This window comes from Trichechus manatus, unplaced genomic scaffold, assembly GCF_000243295.1.
Source record: "Trichechus manatus latirostris isolate Lorelei unplaced genomic scaffold, TriManLat1.0 scaffold00059, whole genome shotgun sequence".
Classification (NCBI taxonomy): Eukaryota; Metazoa; Chordata; class Mammalia; order Sirenia; family Trichechidae; genus Trichechus; species Trichechus manatus.
The window spans coordinates 6110230-6126649 of record NW_004443995.1 but is presented as its reverse complement, the minus strand read 5'-3'; the positions used below and the strand labels follow the sequence as shown (position 1 = coordinate 6126649).

The 16420-nt window shown below is 38.7% G+C and overlaps 1 protein-coding gene and 1 long non-coding RNA gene across 6 annotated transcripts in view; one reads left to right on the top strand and one right to left on the bottom strand.

Moving 5' to 3' along the window:
• The window catches only part of LRBA (LPS responsive beige-like anchor protein), an 840314-nt gene extending 827286 nt beyond the window's left edge, over window positions 1-13028 (bottom strand). For 4 of the 5 annotated variants that reach the window (XM_023733553.1, XM_023733556.1, XM_023733555.1 and 1 more), the window contains exons 1-2: window positions 12539-12613; window positions 11758-12196 (exon numbers count right to left, since the gene is read on the bottom strand). In XM_023733553.1, the coding sequence (XP_023589321.1) occupies window positions 11758-11976 (219 nt within the window). In that variant the 5' untranslated portion in view covers window positions 11977-12196; window positions 12539-12613. Of the gene's footprint in view, window positions 1-11757; window positions 12197-12538; window positions 12614-12786 lie in introns of those variants that run through there. The other variant, XM_023733554.1, reaches the window with a different exon arrangement.
• LOC111821014 (uncharacterized) lies at window positions 12723-15206 on the top strand. Its single transcript, XR_002824498.1, has 2 exons — window positions 12723-12776; window positions 13373-15206. It is a non-coding gene; the product is annotated as an uncharacterized LOC111821014 (long non-coding RNA).
• Window positions 15207-16420: the final 1214 nt, after the last annotated feature.

Sequence of the window (16420 nt, the reverse complement as noted above, 5' to 3'; positions counted from 1 at the left end):
GATGGGAAGGCAGAGAGGGTCAGGAGCTGGTTGAATGGACATGAGAATCAGGGGTGGAAAGGAGGAGTGTGCTGTTGCAGAATAGGGTGAGCAATTAGGGTCACATAACAATGTATGTAAAAAATTTTGTATGGGAGACTAACTTGAAATGTAAATGTCCTTTAAACTACAACAATAAAAATAAAAAAATAAAAAAGCTCCATGAAGGCAAGGTCCATAGCTGTCTTCGTTGTTATTTTCTCCCCAACATCTACCCAGTATCATGCCTGGCACACCATTTCTGCTCCAGAAATATTCACTGATGGAATAAACTGATCAATTCCATACAAAATAGAAAGATACTTAGTTGTTTCATAAAGGAAAGTACTATCATTTTTGTTGTTAAAAAATTAGCATAGCGCACTTATGAAAATACCTCGTGGGGGGTGTGGTTGGCAAACAAATGTAGAAAGTGCATGTTATTTGTGTAAAAATACAGTACTGCCAAGAAAACCCTATGGGGCAGTTCTACGCTGTCACGTGGGGTCACTGTGAGTTGGAAATCGACTTGATGGCCCTTAACAGCATCGTATTATTAAATCACAAAAGAGATAAATCTAGTCAATATAGCAGTATGCAAAAATACTCCAATTTAAAATCTTACTCATAGTGGATTCTTTGACTTCTTAAATAAATTTCTTACTTGAAAATTTAAATGTTAAACCCTAGTTAAATTCACAACCTAATCTATAGAAATGAATAGTCCTGCCCCATAAATTTAAGCATATGGTAACTTTACTCAGTAACTCTATCATGGAAACCAATCACCTTCAAGGAAAGACCATCTGAATACTGGAGGCCCATTAATATATTTTGACAAATACTAAACATAACATCTGGTATTCTCTTCAGCGACCCATTAATAAAAGCATTATCCTTTTTCTATGAATGTGCTTGAATGTGCTCAATGTAGGCAGTATATTAAAAAACAAAACAAAACAAAACCTACTGCCATCGAGTCAATTTCAACTCATAGCAACCCTATAGACAGAGTAGAACTGCCCTGCGGGGTTTCCAAGGAGCAGCTGGTGGATTCAAACTGCCGACCTTCTGGTTAACAGCTGAAGCTCTTAACCACTGTGCCATCAGGCCTCCAGTATATAAAAGACATCCAAAAAGAAATCACCAAAAAATGATTAAAATCCACTATCTTACAGGATCAATATACAACTTCATTTCAATCTTGGAAGCTAAGCCATTGTGGAAGGTACAATCTTAACTACAATCTTAACCATGAGAGTAAAGAAGCTAACTGCAGGACCCAGTATAATGATGAACTATATCATTAATTCCACCAAGTAGAATATCACATTCATTAAAACCTCTCTTTTCCTAATAAGTTATTATTATTATTATTAAGTTATTTAAAAAATGTATGTATATTTTATCTCCCATTAGGCAAATTTTAACTACATTAGGCAAGTATTAAACAATCTAGATACCTTTCCAGAATCACTAGAATACTCAATTACATGATTAAAAGATGCCTTCAGCCACTATTTCATATTTAACGTTTTTTGCAATTACACATCATATATGGCTGAGCGATTAACATTTCAGATTGAAGATTTCCTGAATTTGAATCTCAGCAATGTTACTTGCTCAGTGACCTGAGCAAGTTACTTATCCTCTCTGTGCCTCAGTTTCATCATTTATAAAGTGAATATTATAATAGTATAGTCATGATAATCTAGTCTGTTCAACGATAACTTTTATCTTTGCCTTGAATTACCTTCTACAGGATTGTTAAAGGATAGAATGCTATAGAAATAATATGGAAGTGCCACCACTTACATACCATGGCGGACTGTATGTTGCTATGATGCTGGAAGCTATGCCACCGGTATTTCAAACATCAGCAGGGTCACCCTTAGTGGACAGTTTTCAACAGAGCTTCCAGACTAAGACAGACAAGAAAGAAAGGTCTGGTGATCTACTTCTGAAAATCAGCAAATGAAAACCCTATGGATCACAACTGATAATACTGTCCAATATAGTGATGGAAGATGACACCCTAGATTGGAAGGTGTTCAAAATACAGAGTGACCACAACAAAGGGCTCAAACATACCAACTATTGTGAAGATGGCACAGGACCATGAGTCAGAGCCAACTAAACCGCAACTAACAACAACAATGTGGAGGTGTTGTTGGTTTGTATGCAATTTCTTCCAACAAAATTAAAAAAGAATTCCTTGACAATACATTAAGGTCTTAAGAAAAAAGCTGAATTTTACAGAATTGCCTTCCTTTAATACAAATAGTACTTGATTTAACGACTTCAAGAACCACTATGCTTCTTACACAATGTTAAGAATCTGACCAAGCTGAAAGTACAGATGAAGAAACTGTAAAGACATTTCCCCCCATATTAAAACAACGAATTAATGAAGAAAACTACACCTAGGGTCATATTTTTAGTACTAATAAAAATATTCTCTATCAGAAGCTAATGAATTTCCCACAAGACCTACATCTCAAAGAAGGAAGCATAAGCCCCAGGATTGGTATACAAAAGACTGACTCTGATGCTGAAGTGAAAATACCAGTAGAGATTTAACCTTGGTAGTATTTTTTATTGTTAGTACTCTAGAAATTTCCATGGGTTTTGAGTGGCCCATCTCAATCCTATTTTTTCCATAAGGCCTGTTATTTTTAGTCCAATATTGCAGAACACAAAGCATTATGACAAAAAACCTACGGTATACCTATCTCATAAGCTTTTTGTCGTCGGAATTAAAGTGAGTTAATTGACATAACACACGTCATACAGAAGCTGGCACACAGTAAGCACTCAATAAATCTTAGCTGTTACTATTATCTATCATAACACAAAACAATGAATCAACTTCAACTCAAAATGATCAGTTATCACCAATTAACAATATACTTTTCACCTTCTTCAAGAGCCATAGATCATCTCACCATAACTGAAAGTGAAAACTTACCCAAAAAAGCTTGAAAATAGATTCAGAACCACGAGCCACCAGATGTTTTAGTAAACTAATACAATAACCCAAATTAAAATAAATAAATAAAACAGGCACCACCTCACCCAACCCCTAACAGGAAGCCACAAACAGTAGAGAAAATTATTCTGAAATTCTCTGAATTTTATGTCTGCTTGACATCTACTAATTTCATACCAGTATGATCTAAAAAATTAGTTGGTGACAATGTTATTCATCTTATATCTTTGTATAATTTTCTCTAATAATAATTTTTCTCCATTTTAGATACAATGACCCTTTAAATTAGTGTCTATAGGGTTGCTGTGAGTCAGAATTGACTCGACGGTAACAGGTTTGGGTTTTTTTGTTTGTTTCTAGAAAGATAGGGTGACATGCCATTTGAAATTGATTAACTACCATATTACTACTATCAGGACTGATCTTTTTTTTTTTAAGTTTTGTACATTAACATGAAATCAACACTTTTTTAAAAGATGCTTTGTGTTAAAATGTTTTATACATGTATGTGTATATTTATAAGCTCTGGCATAATGATTATTTTTATTCAAGATATTGAAGCCCAATATAAAGACCAGATTCAGCCAGATACTATATGTAGGATTTAAGAAATTATATTACTTTACGAGAAAAGTATTTTCACTAGAAAAATAAAATTCAAACATCTCATCAGAGGCCCAATTGCTTGAAGCGCCCACAGTTTTAAGAGTTTTACTACAGTTTATAAATAAAAACACCACACCAATGAAGTCATTATTCATTGGACAAAGATCTCATTGAGCAAGGAGAAATTATTTTTTAGCTCTCAAGAAACAGATTTATCTGTAACAAAACATAACTGAGACCTCATCAGCTTTTCAGATTTCTGTAAGAATATATACAGAAAGTCCAGCCCCTAAACCTTAAAACTTCAATATTTATCGAATATAAATTAATTAAAAGATTTAATTAAAATAAAAAACATTTAAGACAATAGATAAGTGATAACTTTGGTGAAGGGTAAGACAGTGCACAATACTGGGGAAGCCAGCACAGCTTGTACAAGGAAAGGTCATGGAAGCTCCACAGATATATCCAAACTTCCTGAGAGACTGCATGGCTGGACAAAGGGCTGTGGGGACCATGGTCTCCGGGAACATCTAGCCTAACTGGCATAACATAATTTATAAAGAAAATGTTCTACATTCTACCTTGGTGAGTAGCATCTGGGGGGTCTTAAATGCCTGTGAGCAGCCATCTAAGATACTCCACTGATCTCAGCTCTTCCGGAGCAAGGGAGAATGAAGAAAACAAGATACAAGAGAAAGATTAGTCCAAAGAAATAATGGACCATAACTACCACAGCCTCTACCAGACTGAGTTCAGTACAACTAGATGGTACCTGGCTACCACCACTGACTGCTCTGACCAGGATCACAACAGAGGGTCCCAGACAGTACTGGAGAAAAATGCAAAACAAAATTCTAACTCAAAAAAAAAAAAAGACCAGACTTACTGGCCTGACAGAGACTGGAGAAACCCCGAGAGTATGGCCCCCAGACACCCTTTTAGCTCAGTAATGAAGCCACTCCTGAGGTTCACCCCTCAGCCAAAGATTAGACAGCCCCATAAAACAAAATGAGACTAATGGGGCACAACAGTCCAGGGACAAGGACTACAAGGAAGAAGGGGAAAGGAAAGCTGGTAATAGGGAACCCAAGGTTGAGAACGGACAGTGTTGACATGTCGTGGGGTTGTTAACCATTGTCATAAAACAATATGTGTACTAACTGCTTAATGAGAAACTTTGTTCTGTAAACCTTCATCTAAAGTACAATAAAAAATAAAATAAAATAAAAAATCTTTATAAAATAAAAATTTAATCTACTACATTATTTCAGCTCAGTCAAGAGAAGTCTGAAAAATACATGCAAAGACCTAGGTGCAACAGAGACAACAAAACTTAAGAGTACAATAACCAGATAGTTAGAGAAGCTCAGAAGTCATTTCATGTTCGATTTCCTATTCAGTGTTAAGAATCCACTCTACAAAATCCCCAACATGCAATCTTCCAAAACCTCCGGCAACAAGAAATTCTCTACTTCACAAAGCACATTTCAATCACAAAAATTGTGCCTGAACAAATCCAATTAAATATTTGAAGAAAAAATAAGGACCACACACACACAAACACATTTCTTTAAAAATCTAAAACTAGGAGTATTTCATGAAATTTGTTTAGTCAATTAGAAAGAACTTGTGTACTTCCAACAGCTTTTAAGCCAAAGACTCACTAGACATTTACCCATGGGTATCCATTAGATGAAAGCTAATGAAAAATTAACTAGAGTAAAAGGAATAAACTACTTTAAGAGTAGGTTATAAGAGACTATTTTCAAAATAAATTGAAGAATTGCTCTTCTTAGGGGTAAAACAGATACTGAAGTAACTCAAAATTGTACAATGAAAATTCAAGCTGCATGACAAGTATCTTCATAAAGGTCTGAAAATGACAAGAGAAATGTGCATTAACGTTTCAACAACATATCTTTGGCAAAAAAGAATAACATAAACTAGGCTTCCTAATTATTGGAATGTATATATTGAAAAAGATTATCTGTATTATCAGAACAAATGTGACATTTTCATTTAATAAACACTTTTTAAGTAGTAAGCACTGTGAAAAGTCCTGAAAGCACAAGGAATTTTTTAAAAAAGTTACTGTTTATTTTTTTAAGTACTATTTTAAAAACAGCATATCCTAGACATTTTTCTTTCAAGCATACAATAACTATTTTAAAAGTTTTCAAGAGTATTTGCGTGAAGAGATACTTTATAAAATTAAAATTAAATCTAATAATTAGTTCAGCTATAATCAACTCGATGCCAATGGGTAATGTCTGTATGAGAAACAAAAAGCTTACTCAGTTTCCTTTTCTGTAATTCCCAAATAGTTTAAAAAAAAAAATCCAATTTTTCAGTTCTCAAATGATTTCTCAATTTAAAATGAAACAATTCAAGTGGTAACAAGATTGTATTCCTACCCCCCCACCCCCAAACTCACTGCCATCAAGTTGATTCGGACTTACACAGACCCTATAGGACAGGGTAGAACTGCCCCACAGGGTTACCAAGGCTATAAATCTTTACAGGAGCAGATTGCCAGATCTTTCTCTTGCAGAGTTGATGGTGGGTTCAAACTGCTGAGCTCTCCTAAAGTATCAATTCTACCATTTCTAAGAAACTATAAAATCTTTTAATTTTTTTTACCAATTCACCCAAATTTCTTTTATCGTTAACATTAATAAGTAATAAAACAACATATACTCTTAATCTATACAAATGGTCATATACTTTGAACCATTTATTCCTCTTCTGGAAATTTAGATGCACCAAGATGCTTACATAAACATTTTAATACCAAAAAATAAAAAAGTTTACTCAACAATAACTCACTTCCTCACATAATAAAAACTACAAAACATTGAGAAAAAAATTAAGGAAGATCTAAATAAATAGAGGAATAGACTCAACAGCAACTAACAATAACAAATAGATATTCCACGTTCATAATACTCTCCAAATTGATCTATAGATTCAAAATTCCAGCTTGCTTTTTTGCAGAAATTGACAAGCTGATGCTAAAATTTATATGGAAATGCAAAGGACTAGAACAACCAAAACAACCTGAAAAAAAGGAACAAAGTTGGAAAACTTGCATTCTCCGTTTCAACTGACTACAAAGCTATAGTAATCAAGACAATTTGGTACTAGTATAAGAACAGATACACATACAGATCAATGGGACAGAACTGAGAGTGCAGGTAAACCCTTACATTTCTGGTCAGCTGATTTTTGACAAAGGTGCCAAGACAATTCAATGGAGAAAGAATAGCCCTTGAACAAACGCTGCTGGGATAAGTGCATATCCACATGCAAAAAAGGTAAATTTGGACCCTTATCTCACTCTTATCCCCACAACAAAAAAAAATTAGGGTCATAATCCTAAATGTAAGAGCTAACACTATAAAAGTGCAAAACTTCTCAAAGAAAACACAGGATGTAAATGTTCTAAAATTAGATGATGGTGATGGCTGCACAACTCTGTAAATTTAAAAAGTCACCTCTAAGAAACAACTATAGTTGTTAAATAAATTCCAATATAATAAGTAAGTAGTGTATAGAAGAGCCAGTAAGTGTAATAATTGGTACGTATAAACAAAAAACTTATAAGATAAATTTTAAAAGGTTGAAATATGGAAACTGCAAATATCTGAAATCAAAGATATAACAATAAATAGTTCAAATAACACTAACAGTGTGCAAGGCACTATTTTATGTGTTTTCCAAGCATTTACTTATTTAATTCTCACTACAATATACAATTTCCCATTGTACAAACGGGGAAATTAAGGCACAAAGAAGTTTTAAAAACTTGCTCAATCTCAACAACAAAGTAAATAAAATTTAAAAAAAATACTTGCTCAAGGTCACAACAGGGTGTTGAGAAAATAAACCAAACCAAAAAAAACAAATCCACTGTTGAGTCAATTCCGACTCATAGCTACCCCACTGGGTGTCCAAGGCTGTAACTCCCTATGAAAGCTGACTGCCACACATGTTTCCAGCAGAGCTGCTGGTGGTTTTGAACCTCCGACCTTTCGGTTAGTTGTCGATCGCTTTAACCACTGCGTCACCAGTGCTCCTTGTTGCAAAAATGATCTTTTTTTCTCTTTACATAAATATCTTTAACGTTAAAAAGACAAACCATTGCTGTCGATTCAAACTCACAGCGACCCTACAGGACTGAGTAGAATTGCCCTGTAGGGTCTCCAAGGCTGTAAATCTTTACAGAATCTCTGGCAGAGCAAACCACGGACCTTTAGGTTAGAAGTCAAGTGCTTAACCTCTGCACCACTAGGGCTCCTTTCTTTCACATTACACCAAAAACCCACTGCTGTGGAGTCGATTCTGACTCATAGAGACCCTACAGTGTTTCCAAGGCTAAATGTCTATGGAAGCTGACTGCCACATCTTTCTCCTGAGAAGAGGCTGGTGGATTCGAACCGCCCACCTTTGGTTTACAGCCAACCGCTTTAACCAGCGCGCCACCCGGGCTCCTTCCTTTAACATTACAACTGTATTATTCAGGAGCCCTGGTAAGGCAGTGGTTAAGCATTCAGCTGCGAACAAAAGGTCAGCAGTTGGTACCTACCAGCTGCTCCATGGGACAAACACGTGACAGTCTGCTTTTGTAAAGATTACAGCCTTGAAAACCCTATGGGGCAGTTCTACTCTGTCCTACAGGGTCGCTATGATTCGGAATGCACTCAAAGGCAATGGGAACTATATTACGTATTCACGCCTTTAAAGAGATGGAAAGTAGCGGACGTCATTGGTTGCCTACCGAGCATCCATTCGCCCTTTCAACTTCTTACCCACATTTCCATTTGGGTATCCACCCATTCCCATATAGTCCACGTACTTCAGGGAAAGGTGGTCCATCCTTAAGTGTAGCAGTTAGCCCTGCCTGGCTTAAGGCAATCACTACATTTCAGTGGCTACAGTCACTGGTTCGGCAGTCCAAGCAGAACCCTTGCTTGAAATGTTAGGACCAAGAGACTCTCTCCCCCAAGAAGATATGAATAAGAATACATGTGGCCCCAGTTGCCACTGGCAGCCATTCTACAACCATGAGGATAACAGTCACAGATTGAAGCTGACATGAGAAAACAGAACAGAAACAGAAACTGCATCTTTAATACTGCTGTATTGCTGGATCAACCAACTGTAAGTCTTGCCCTGCCTTTGGACTTTTAGATGAATGAGCCTATAAGTCATTTTCATTGTTTATTATTTTATTGTGTTTAAACCAGTTCAAGTTTTCTATTATTTATAACACGAAGTACAAATTGATATTAGGGGGAGAGGGAGCTCATTAACAAGCATATTTCTAGAATAGATTATTACCTCAATGCTTAAATTTATGATGGCAGGTATTGAGAAGGAATTATTTCTAGATACACATATCACAATAAAAACATGCTGAATGATGATCTTTCTAAAAAAAGGTTCATAACAGAGCTTGAAAATTAGCTACCTTCAATTTTATATGGTCCACATGGTATCTTTAAATATTTTAATTTGACTTTTAAAATGTTATTTTTTTCAATCTAGATTTTCCGTTCTTCCTGAAAAAGCAGAAGGTATGACACCATGTGGGCCTATGTTACTGCAAGACAACAATCAGTTTGAACAGAATACACACACACATACACAGAGGGAGTCAGTGAGTAACGCAAATGGTTAACGTGCTTGCCTGCTAACTGAAAGGTTGGCGGTTCAAACCCACCCAGAGGCACCTCAGAAGAAAGGCCTGGCAGTCTACTTCCAAAAGATCACAGCCATTGAAAACCCTATGGAGTACTGTACTCCTCTGACACACACAGGGTCACCATGAGTTGGAATCAACTCCACAGCGACTGGTTTTAGAGAGAGAGAGAGAAAATTTTTGAGGAGATTAAATGTATAAAGCACCTAGCCTACTGCCTGGCACATAATAGGTGGTAGTAACTTTTTTAAGTCTTATTTATAATTAATTAATGTAATTTCCTTCTTTGAGTAGAATTAGGACTAAGGTAGACAACTATCAATCAGGAAATATTTAGGTGCGGCAGTACTAAAAACATTTCATTTCAGTTCCCATATCTTCTAAAGACTGGCCAAGACCTCAGATATCCCCAAAAGAGCATGACAAGCATTATAAAGAAGATACTCATGGAAAGAAAGTACCTGCCATCTAATCTTCTCTGCAACTTTCCCTGCCCTACATGAGAAGAGAAGGATGATGAATGACATCCATTACCTTGCAAACCAGTAGCTGTGAAGGACTTAAGAAACGACCTTAAAATCTCTACCAGGCTTACAATTCTAGGCAGCATATAAGCAAACTATTACTACAGAATTTGAATTTTCCTTAATAATAAAAATACAAGTGACTAGTCTTTGGACATCCACCCCGCACACAACACATTCCAAAGAATAACCAAACCAAACCAGTTGCAGTCAAGTCGATTCAAACCCATGGCAACCCCATGTGTGTCAGAGTAGAACTGTGCTCCATAGGGTTTTCAATGGCTGATTTTTCAGAGGCAGATCACCAAGCCCTTCTTCCCAGTTGCCTCTCAGTGGACTCGAACCCCTAACCTTTTGGTTAACAGCTGAGCTCTTAATCATATAGAAGACTTCAAAACCTCCTTCTGTCAAAGGAATGTTGCGTCTTCAGACATAACTAACTAACTACGGACTATTACTGTCACAGGATTTCTGTTCATCATCCAAAGTACATAAAGTTTACAAAAAGAAAACAAAAATCAGAAAAGAAAGTTTACAAGTTCCTCTAGTTTGAGGTAAAGAAATATATCAACTTACTTTATCTTCTTAAGACTCACAAACTTTTAAAATCTCCCCACACAAGATCCCCAAAATGTTGAAAATTGTTGAAGCTGTGTAATGGATACCAGAGTTCATTATATTACTCTATTTTTGTGTATATTTGAACATTTCCATAATATAAAGTTAAAAACATATATGTATATGTGTGTGTCTGTACTTATATATAAACTCCCAACACAACAAATTGGTAGAGAAATGCTCAATTTGTTCCAAGTTTTCAGTCCAAAAATGTAAATTTCACCTACCTACTTTCTTATTCTAGAAGTAGTATGTGACCTGACTATTATTAAAGGTCTAGTGAAGGAAATAATTAACTGCCCTGGAATAAAATAAGCCTAACCTTGAAAGCATTAGGTTGGTGGGCAATAAAACCAAACCCATCAATTCCAACTCATACTGACCCTGCAGGACAGAGAAGAACTGCCCCACAGAGTTTCCAAGCAGCAGCTGGTGGATCCGGAACGGCTGACCTTTTGATGAGCAGCCTAGCTCTTAACCACTGTGCTACCAGGGCTCCTCGTGAGAAACACAGGTTGGAATAAAGAAATTTAAAAGTTCCTCATTAGAAATGACAGGCATTTCTTGGAATGGAATAGGAAATTATTTAATATCTATTTTTTAAAGTAACATTCCTAGCTCATAGTATAATCAGCAACTTCTAATGACCAAGCATGCTGTAGTGGTAGGAATTTACAAAAGAAATAGACGATATACTCTTTCACGATCCTTTTTTCAAATTGCCATTCAATTTTCACAAGATTACTTTAAATGTAATCTTAAATTCATTCCAAAATTTAACCTTTATGTCTAAAAATAAAACTATTCAAAATTTAATGTGCAAGATTTTTGCTTTTAAAACTTATCCTGGCAAAGTCACTTTAATATAACTTAGGCAGACCCAAAAGAGTAGATACGTCTATTCATTTACATTACTTCTCTAGTCCAAAGAAAAGGTCGTAAGAACTTATTTAAAATGTTAAAAAATAAACGCAGACATAAATATACATCCTAAGAAAAAACTTTTTACAGATAACTCTTCCACTACAACTCCCTTAAAAACTTCCATAGCAACAATTACTTCCTTAGCACAGAAGTGATCTGTTCCAACTCTCACAAAACTTGGAGCATCTAAATTTGCATGATCCTCCTTAAACTGAAAGATACAAGAAGTTGTTTCATTTAGATCTGTAGAATTTTGTGTTTCTATACTGGGAAAAACTATCATGAGTCTGCGTGTAGCACATGGCTCTAGATTTACTTCTTGCTCCCCAACCCACCGAGAAGAGTAAATGCTCATAAAATATGTATCTACTTACCAAATTAAAGACAGTTTCTACAATATCCCTGTTGGATACTTCTCCAACTTCTACCAACCCCGTCAGCACGGCAAATTTCATTCTGATGCCTCTGATGGGGATTCCTGGTTTCAGGGACAATCCACCCCATTGAGTTGGGATTTCTTCTCCTTTTCCTCCACCTCCCCCGTCATCACCTGTTGGTGGCGGGGAAGGGACATGGTTGTCTTCACTAGCCATTGCTAGTTCACGGGAAAGGACACCTCGGAGTCACCCTGGGACAGCAGTCTCTGCACTAGTAATAAGCACAACACACGCAACGCAAAACGAAAAGGGTCTCTGCCTTTCAACTTGTGGAGAAACCCCAAACGCGGTTGATGTGAAAAGTCCTTCGGGTCGGCCTCCTCTTGGAGAGTATTTGTCCAGTCTCTCTCCCCGAGGCTGACAACAACGCCAAACCCTATTGGAAGATTAAATATATGTTAAATAGGCTAGGTTTTGTTTTAGGGGTTCGGGGGCGGAGGGGAAGGGAGATAGTTATTGTGGGCCAAATAAGTTATTAAACGACCCCCACTACCAGCCACTCGCATCTCCCGAGCTCAAGAAGCTGGGTTCTGAGCGACCGCGGGTTCAAGAGGCCCCTGAACAGGTTCACTCCTCCCCCACACGCTCTCAGGTTCTAGGCGCAGGGCGACCTCTCTTCACAGGTGCACGGAAATAAAAACTGTCGGAGGGAAAAGAGGGGGTCGGAGGAGAGGAGGGAGCCCCCAAGCTACCACCGAGGTAGAAAGTTCCTCCTCACCCAGGTCCTCCGGACTCGTCCTCACCCCCCGCCAGGGAGCAGCGAGCCGGAGGTGGCGGCGGAGATCCAGGGCAGGAAAAGGCGGGGGAAGTGGGCGGTGACTATTCTCAACGCTCGGCCCAGGGGAGGCGTGGAGCACCGCTCTCCAGACACCTGAGGTTCGCGAGGGAGAGGAGGGGAGAGAAGGCAGCCGGGGAGGCCTGGCGGCGACGGCGGGGAGAGAAGGGAGGAGAGAGAGGTCAGTGCACCTGGTCGCAGCCTCCAAGTTTCCCTAGTCTGCTCCCTGGGAGTCCGCGGTTGCACAGAACTCCATGGCTTCCTGGCCCGCCCCACCCCTGGGCTCAGCCTTTGCAAATACAGCAGCTGTTGGCACTACAGACGCCGAGACTAAGGCTGTTGCCGGTCGTGAGGATGCTACTCCCACAGCTCGCCTCGCCGCGGCTCGCGCGGCTGTCCCTGTTCCAACTGAAGCTACTCCCGGCCGCCATGACAGCGCCGAGGGCTGCGAGGCGCAGCGTGCGCGTGCGCGAGCGCGCGGGGCGGTGGGGCGGGCGGGCGCAAAGGCGGAGGCGATCGCGCGGCGGGGTGGGGACGCGCGGGCGGCCTGGGGGACCCGGAACCGGCTGGGGAGTTGGGTGCTGGCAGGGCGGTGCGTGAGCCTGCGTATCCGGGCGGCCGCGCAGTTCAGGTAGCGCCAGGTGTGTCCTGGCCCGGCGAGAAAAGACCTTTCCTGCCAGGGGCTGACCCTTCCCGCTCCTCACCCTCACCTCCAACCTTGGAAGGTGCTTTGGCAAGTGCTGAGGCGGTGATTTTAACGCTTCCTCTGTTGTTAAGTTACCGTAGTGTCTCCTGGCGCGGAGGAAAACCGCCCCACGTTGCCAAGGTGTCTTCTCGGACTTGGAGAAGGACACCTGGGGGACCGCTACGAGCCAGCGAGGCTGCTGTCCCTGTCTAAGGGGAGCAAAGATTCCGCACCCCTGACTGCTTTCAGCTGCTGCCCACCCGCCGCGCTTGGCGAAGACTTGGAAAGAGATTTCCTCTGGGATGCCCCTGCAGCTGCCACCATTCAGAAGGGGAGGGGCTGAGGCCGCGTCAACGAGAAAAAACTTGCAGCTGCCGCCCCACCAAACCTCTTCTACGTCCTAAGGAAAGGAGGATTCCTGAGACAGCTGCTCCAAATGTAGCGTGGAGGTGGAGTTAATTTTGCATGTAAATCCCGGAGGTTTTTCTTTTCCTCTCGTAATTTTCCAATGTAAAAGTTAGATTCGCCTCATTCTGAGTTTAAAAGATAAATTACATTAGGGTTGAAACCAGTAGAGATCATCATAATCTAAGAGTCCTTCCCCTCCGCTCCCACTATTAACAGTACAGCACGCTTCCTGATGGCGTTGTGAAAAATAAAAATCACTGTTATGGTACTCTTAAGGTCATAAGGCCTTAAAAAAATAATAATGTTTAAAATACTCCTTGCTCCCTGAAATGAAAGTGAAGCAAAACGTGGGATCAAACAAAAGTTAGTACTATGGAGGAGTCAGGAGAAAAAATTATATTGGTATGAGAGACAAAATAAGTTCTGGAACGCCTCGAATTTATATTTCAAATTGTTAAATGAATAAATCTGGAATAAGAGGGAGTAAGAGGGAAAGGGGCTTGCCTGCAAGAGAAAGACAACTTTCACTTTGCCCTGCCTTGAGTATATTGGTGTATCCGAAGTGCTAAAAAAGTGTTTGTTAAATAAATAAATGTCCTCCCTTAAGAAGGAGCTTATGATGATAGTGAAAATGCTCTCAACATAACGGTAGTCAGAATTATTCCGTCTGAGTTATCTAGGACTAATGGTTGTGTCTTTCACTGTTAACACTGTGCTTCTACTGTGAAACAAAGTAAATGTGAAACAATTATCCCAATATTTTCAAAACAAATTGTCAAATATTTTTTACAATTTTTCAGAATTATTCAACCTCCTGCTTTACTTTGCCCCATGGCTACAGTAAAATAGTTGACAAAATTTGAAGGTTCACTGAGAGAAGGATAAGAAGGTAGAAGGGGAAACTATTCACTAGCCAAGCCACCATCAAAATGCAACAGCTGAGGATTGTTCAGGTGTAAAACATGTAACTGTGGAGTTTTTCAAAGTAAGCTGTCTGCCCATCAGATCTTAAGCTCTTTGATGACATAATACTCTGTATATTGTAGGTACTCAGTACATATGATTTGGAATGAATTGAAATTCTAAAGCTACTTGCTTTAATTTTTCTGACCTAAAAGCCCTTACCTGAGTCTACACAGCTACTACCAGTTAGAGGGAGGAAAAACTTGTATATATGGCTGTCTTAATATAGAAAGCAATTTCACCATTTGTTAAATTTTGCTTATATCTTTGGTCCTACTAATGAAAGTTTTCTAGTCGAGAACCTTATATGAAGTATCATCAGATGAGTTTACAGGACTATCTCACCTGTAGCACGCACTCAACTACACAGACAAAAGGGAAAAAAAGATTACCTCCTGTAGAGCCAGGCTCAAATTTCATATCACCATCTAATGTGTATTTTAATCTTTCTCTGACATCAACATTTTGTCAGAATTAAATTAAGGACAAAGGGTTTCCATAAATTTACTTCCCTTCAGCATGCATTGAAACCATAGCAGAAAAAAAAAAAAAAAATACAGTAGATTCAGAACAGGAAGCCTTGTGCATAACTCACAGGAACTCAAGTAAAAAGAATGTAATTTCATGCTGAAATCAAGATTATTGATCTGCAAACCCTTACCTACATACAAAGGAAAAATTTTTGAGAACAAAGATGGGATGGAATTTTCTTTCTACCCAGAAGAATACCCAGTCTATCCATTGTAACTTTTTGGCATTTTGCTAGGATATAGGTTACATGATGACTTAGAGGAAAAGCACCTTTTGCTATGCAGCTGTGTGTGTGTTTATCCCTGAATTTGATGTTTTCTTCACATTGTTATTCAGCATAGCTTATAATAACTAGGCTGGAAAGTCATGGGCCTGGCTTGCAAACTATCTCCTTGTGAGAAAGTCAAACATTGCTTTCATCTTCATTAAAGCTTACTGATGTGAAATACAACTTCAAATGGTAGTAGTCTTTGTTAATGACATTTTATTGGGCATTAAAAATGACATTAGAGCTAAATATTTAATGGACATAGAAAATTTTCATGGTATATTAACTCACAGGACTTTATCTTTTTGAGTCATATACTAATGGCACAAACTATGAAGCATGACAGCAGCTCCACGGGAGAAAGACCTGGCGTTCTAGTCCCATAAAGATTACAGCCAAGAAAACCCAATGGGGCAGTTCTACTCTATCACTTGGGGCTCTATGAGTCAAAAACAACTCAACAGTACTCAACAACACTCACTTTGAAAACCTGTTGAAAGACCAAATAGGACCAAGAAATATTTAAAGCAAAAGGAAATCCACTCGTTAGTTCAGATCATTCCCAAAAACATTTATCAATGTTCCTATGTAGCAGGCACTACATTAGACATTTAGGTTAGAAGTAAAAAATCCAATCCCTGCCTTGAGGACTCAGAGTGTAGTCATTGAGGTGGACATTACAAGGCAGTATGATAACCCTATGAAAACCTAGAAGAGAAACTTCTAAAAGGTGATACCAGAAATGAGTCTTAAAGGATAAACAGGACTAAGCTAGATGAAGAAGTCAGGGAAGGTCATTCCAGGGTATGAAAAGTCTCCAGCACAGTTGGACATTTTGACCTTAGAAACCAAATGAAGCAAACTGTCAGTGTTAACTAATTGGAATTTTCTTCTGGGTGGAGCTATAGAGCAGTAAAGATGTTGTTCTCTTAATATATATTAAAAAGCACATCCTATCACCCTCACTTTG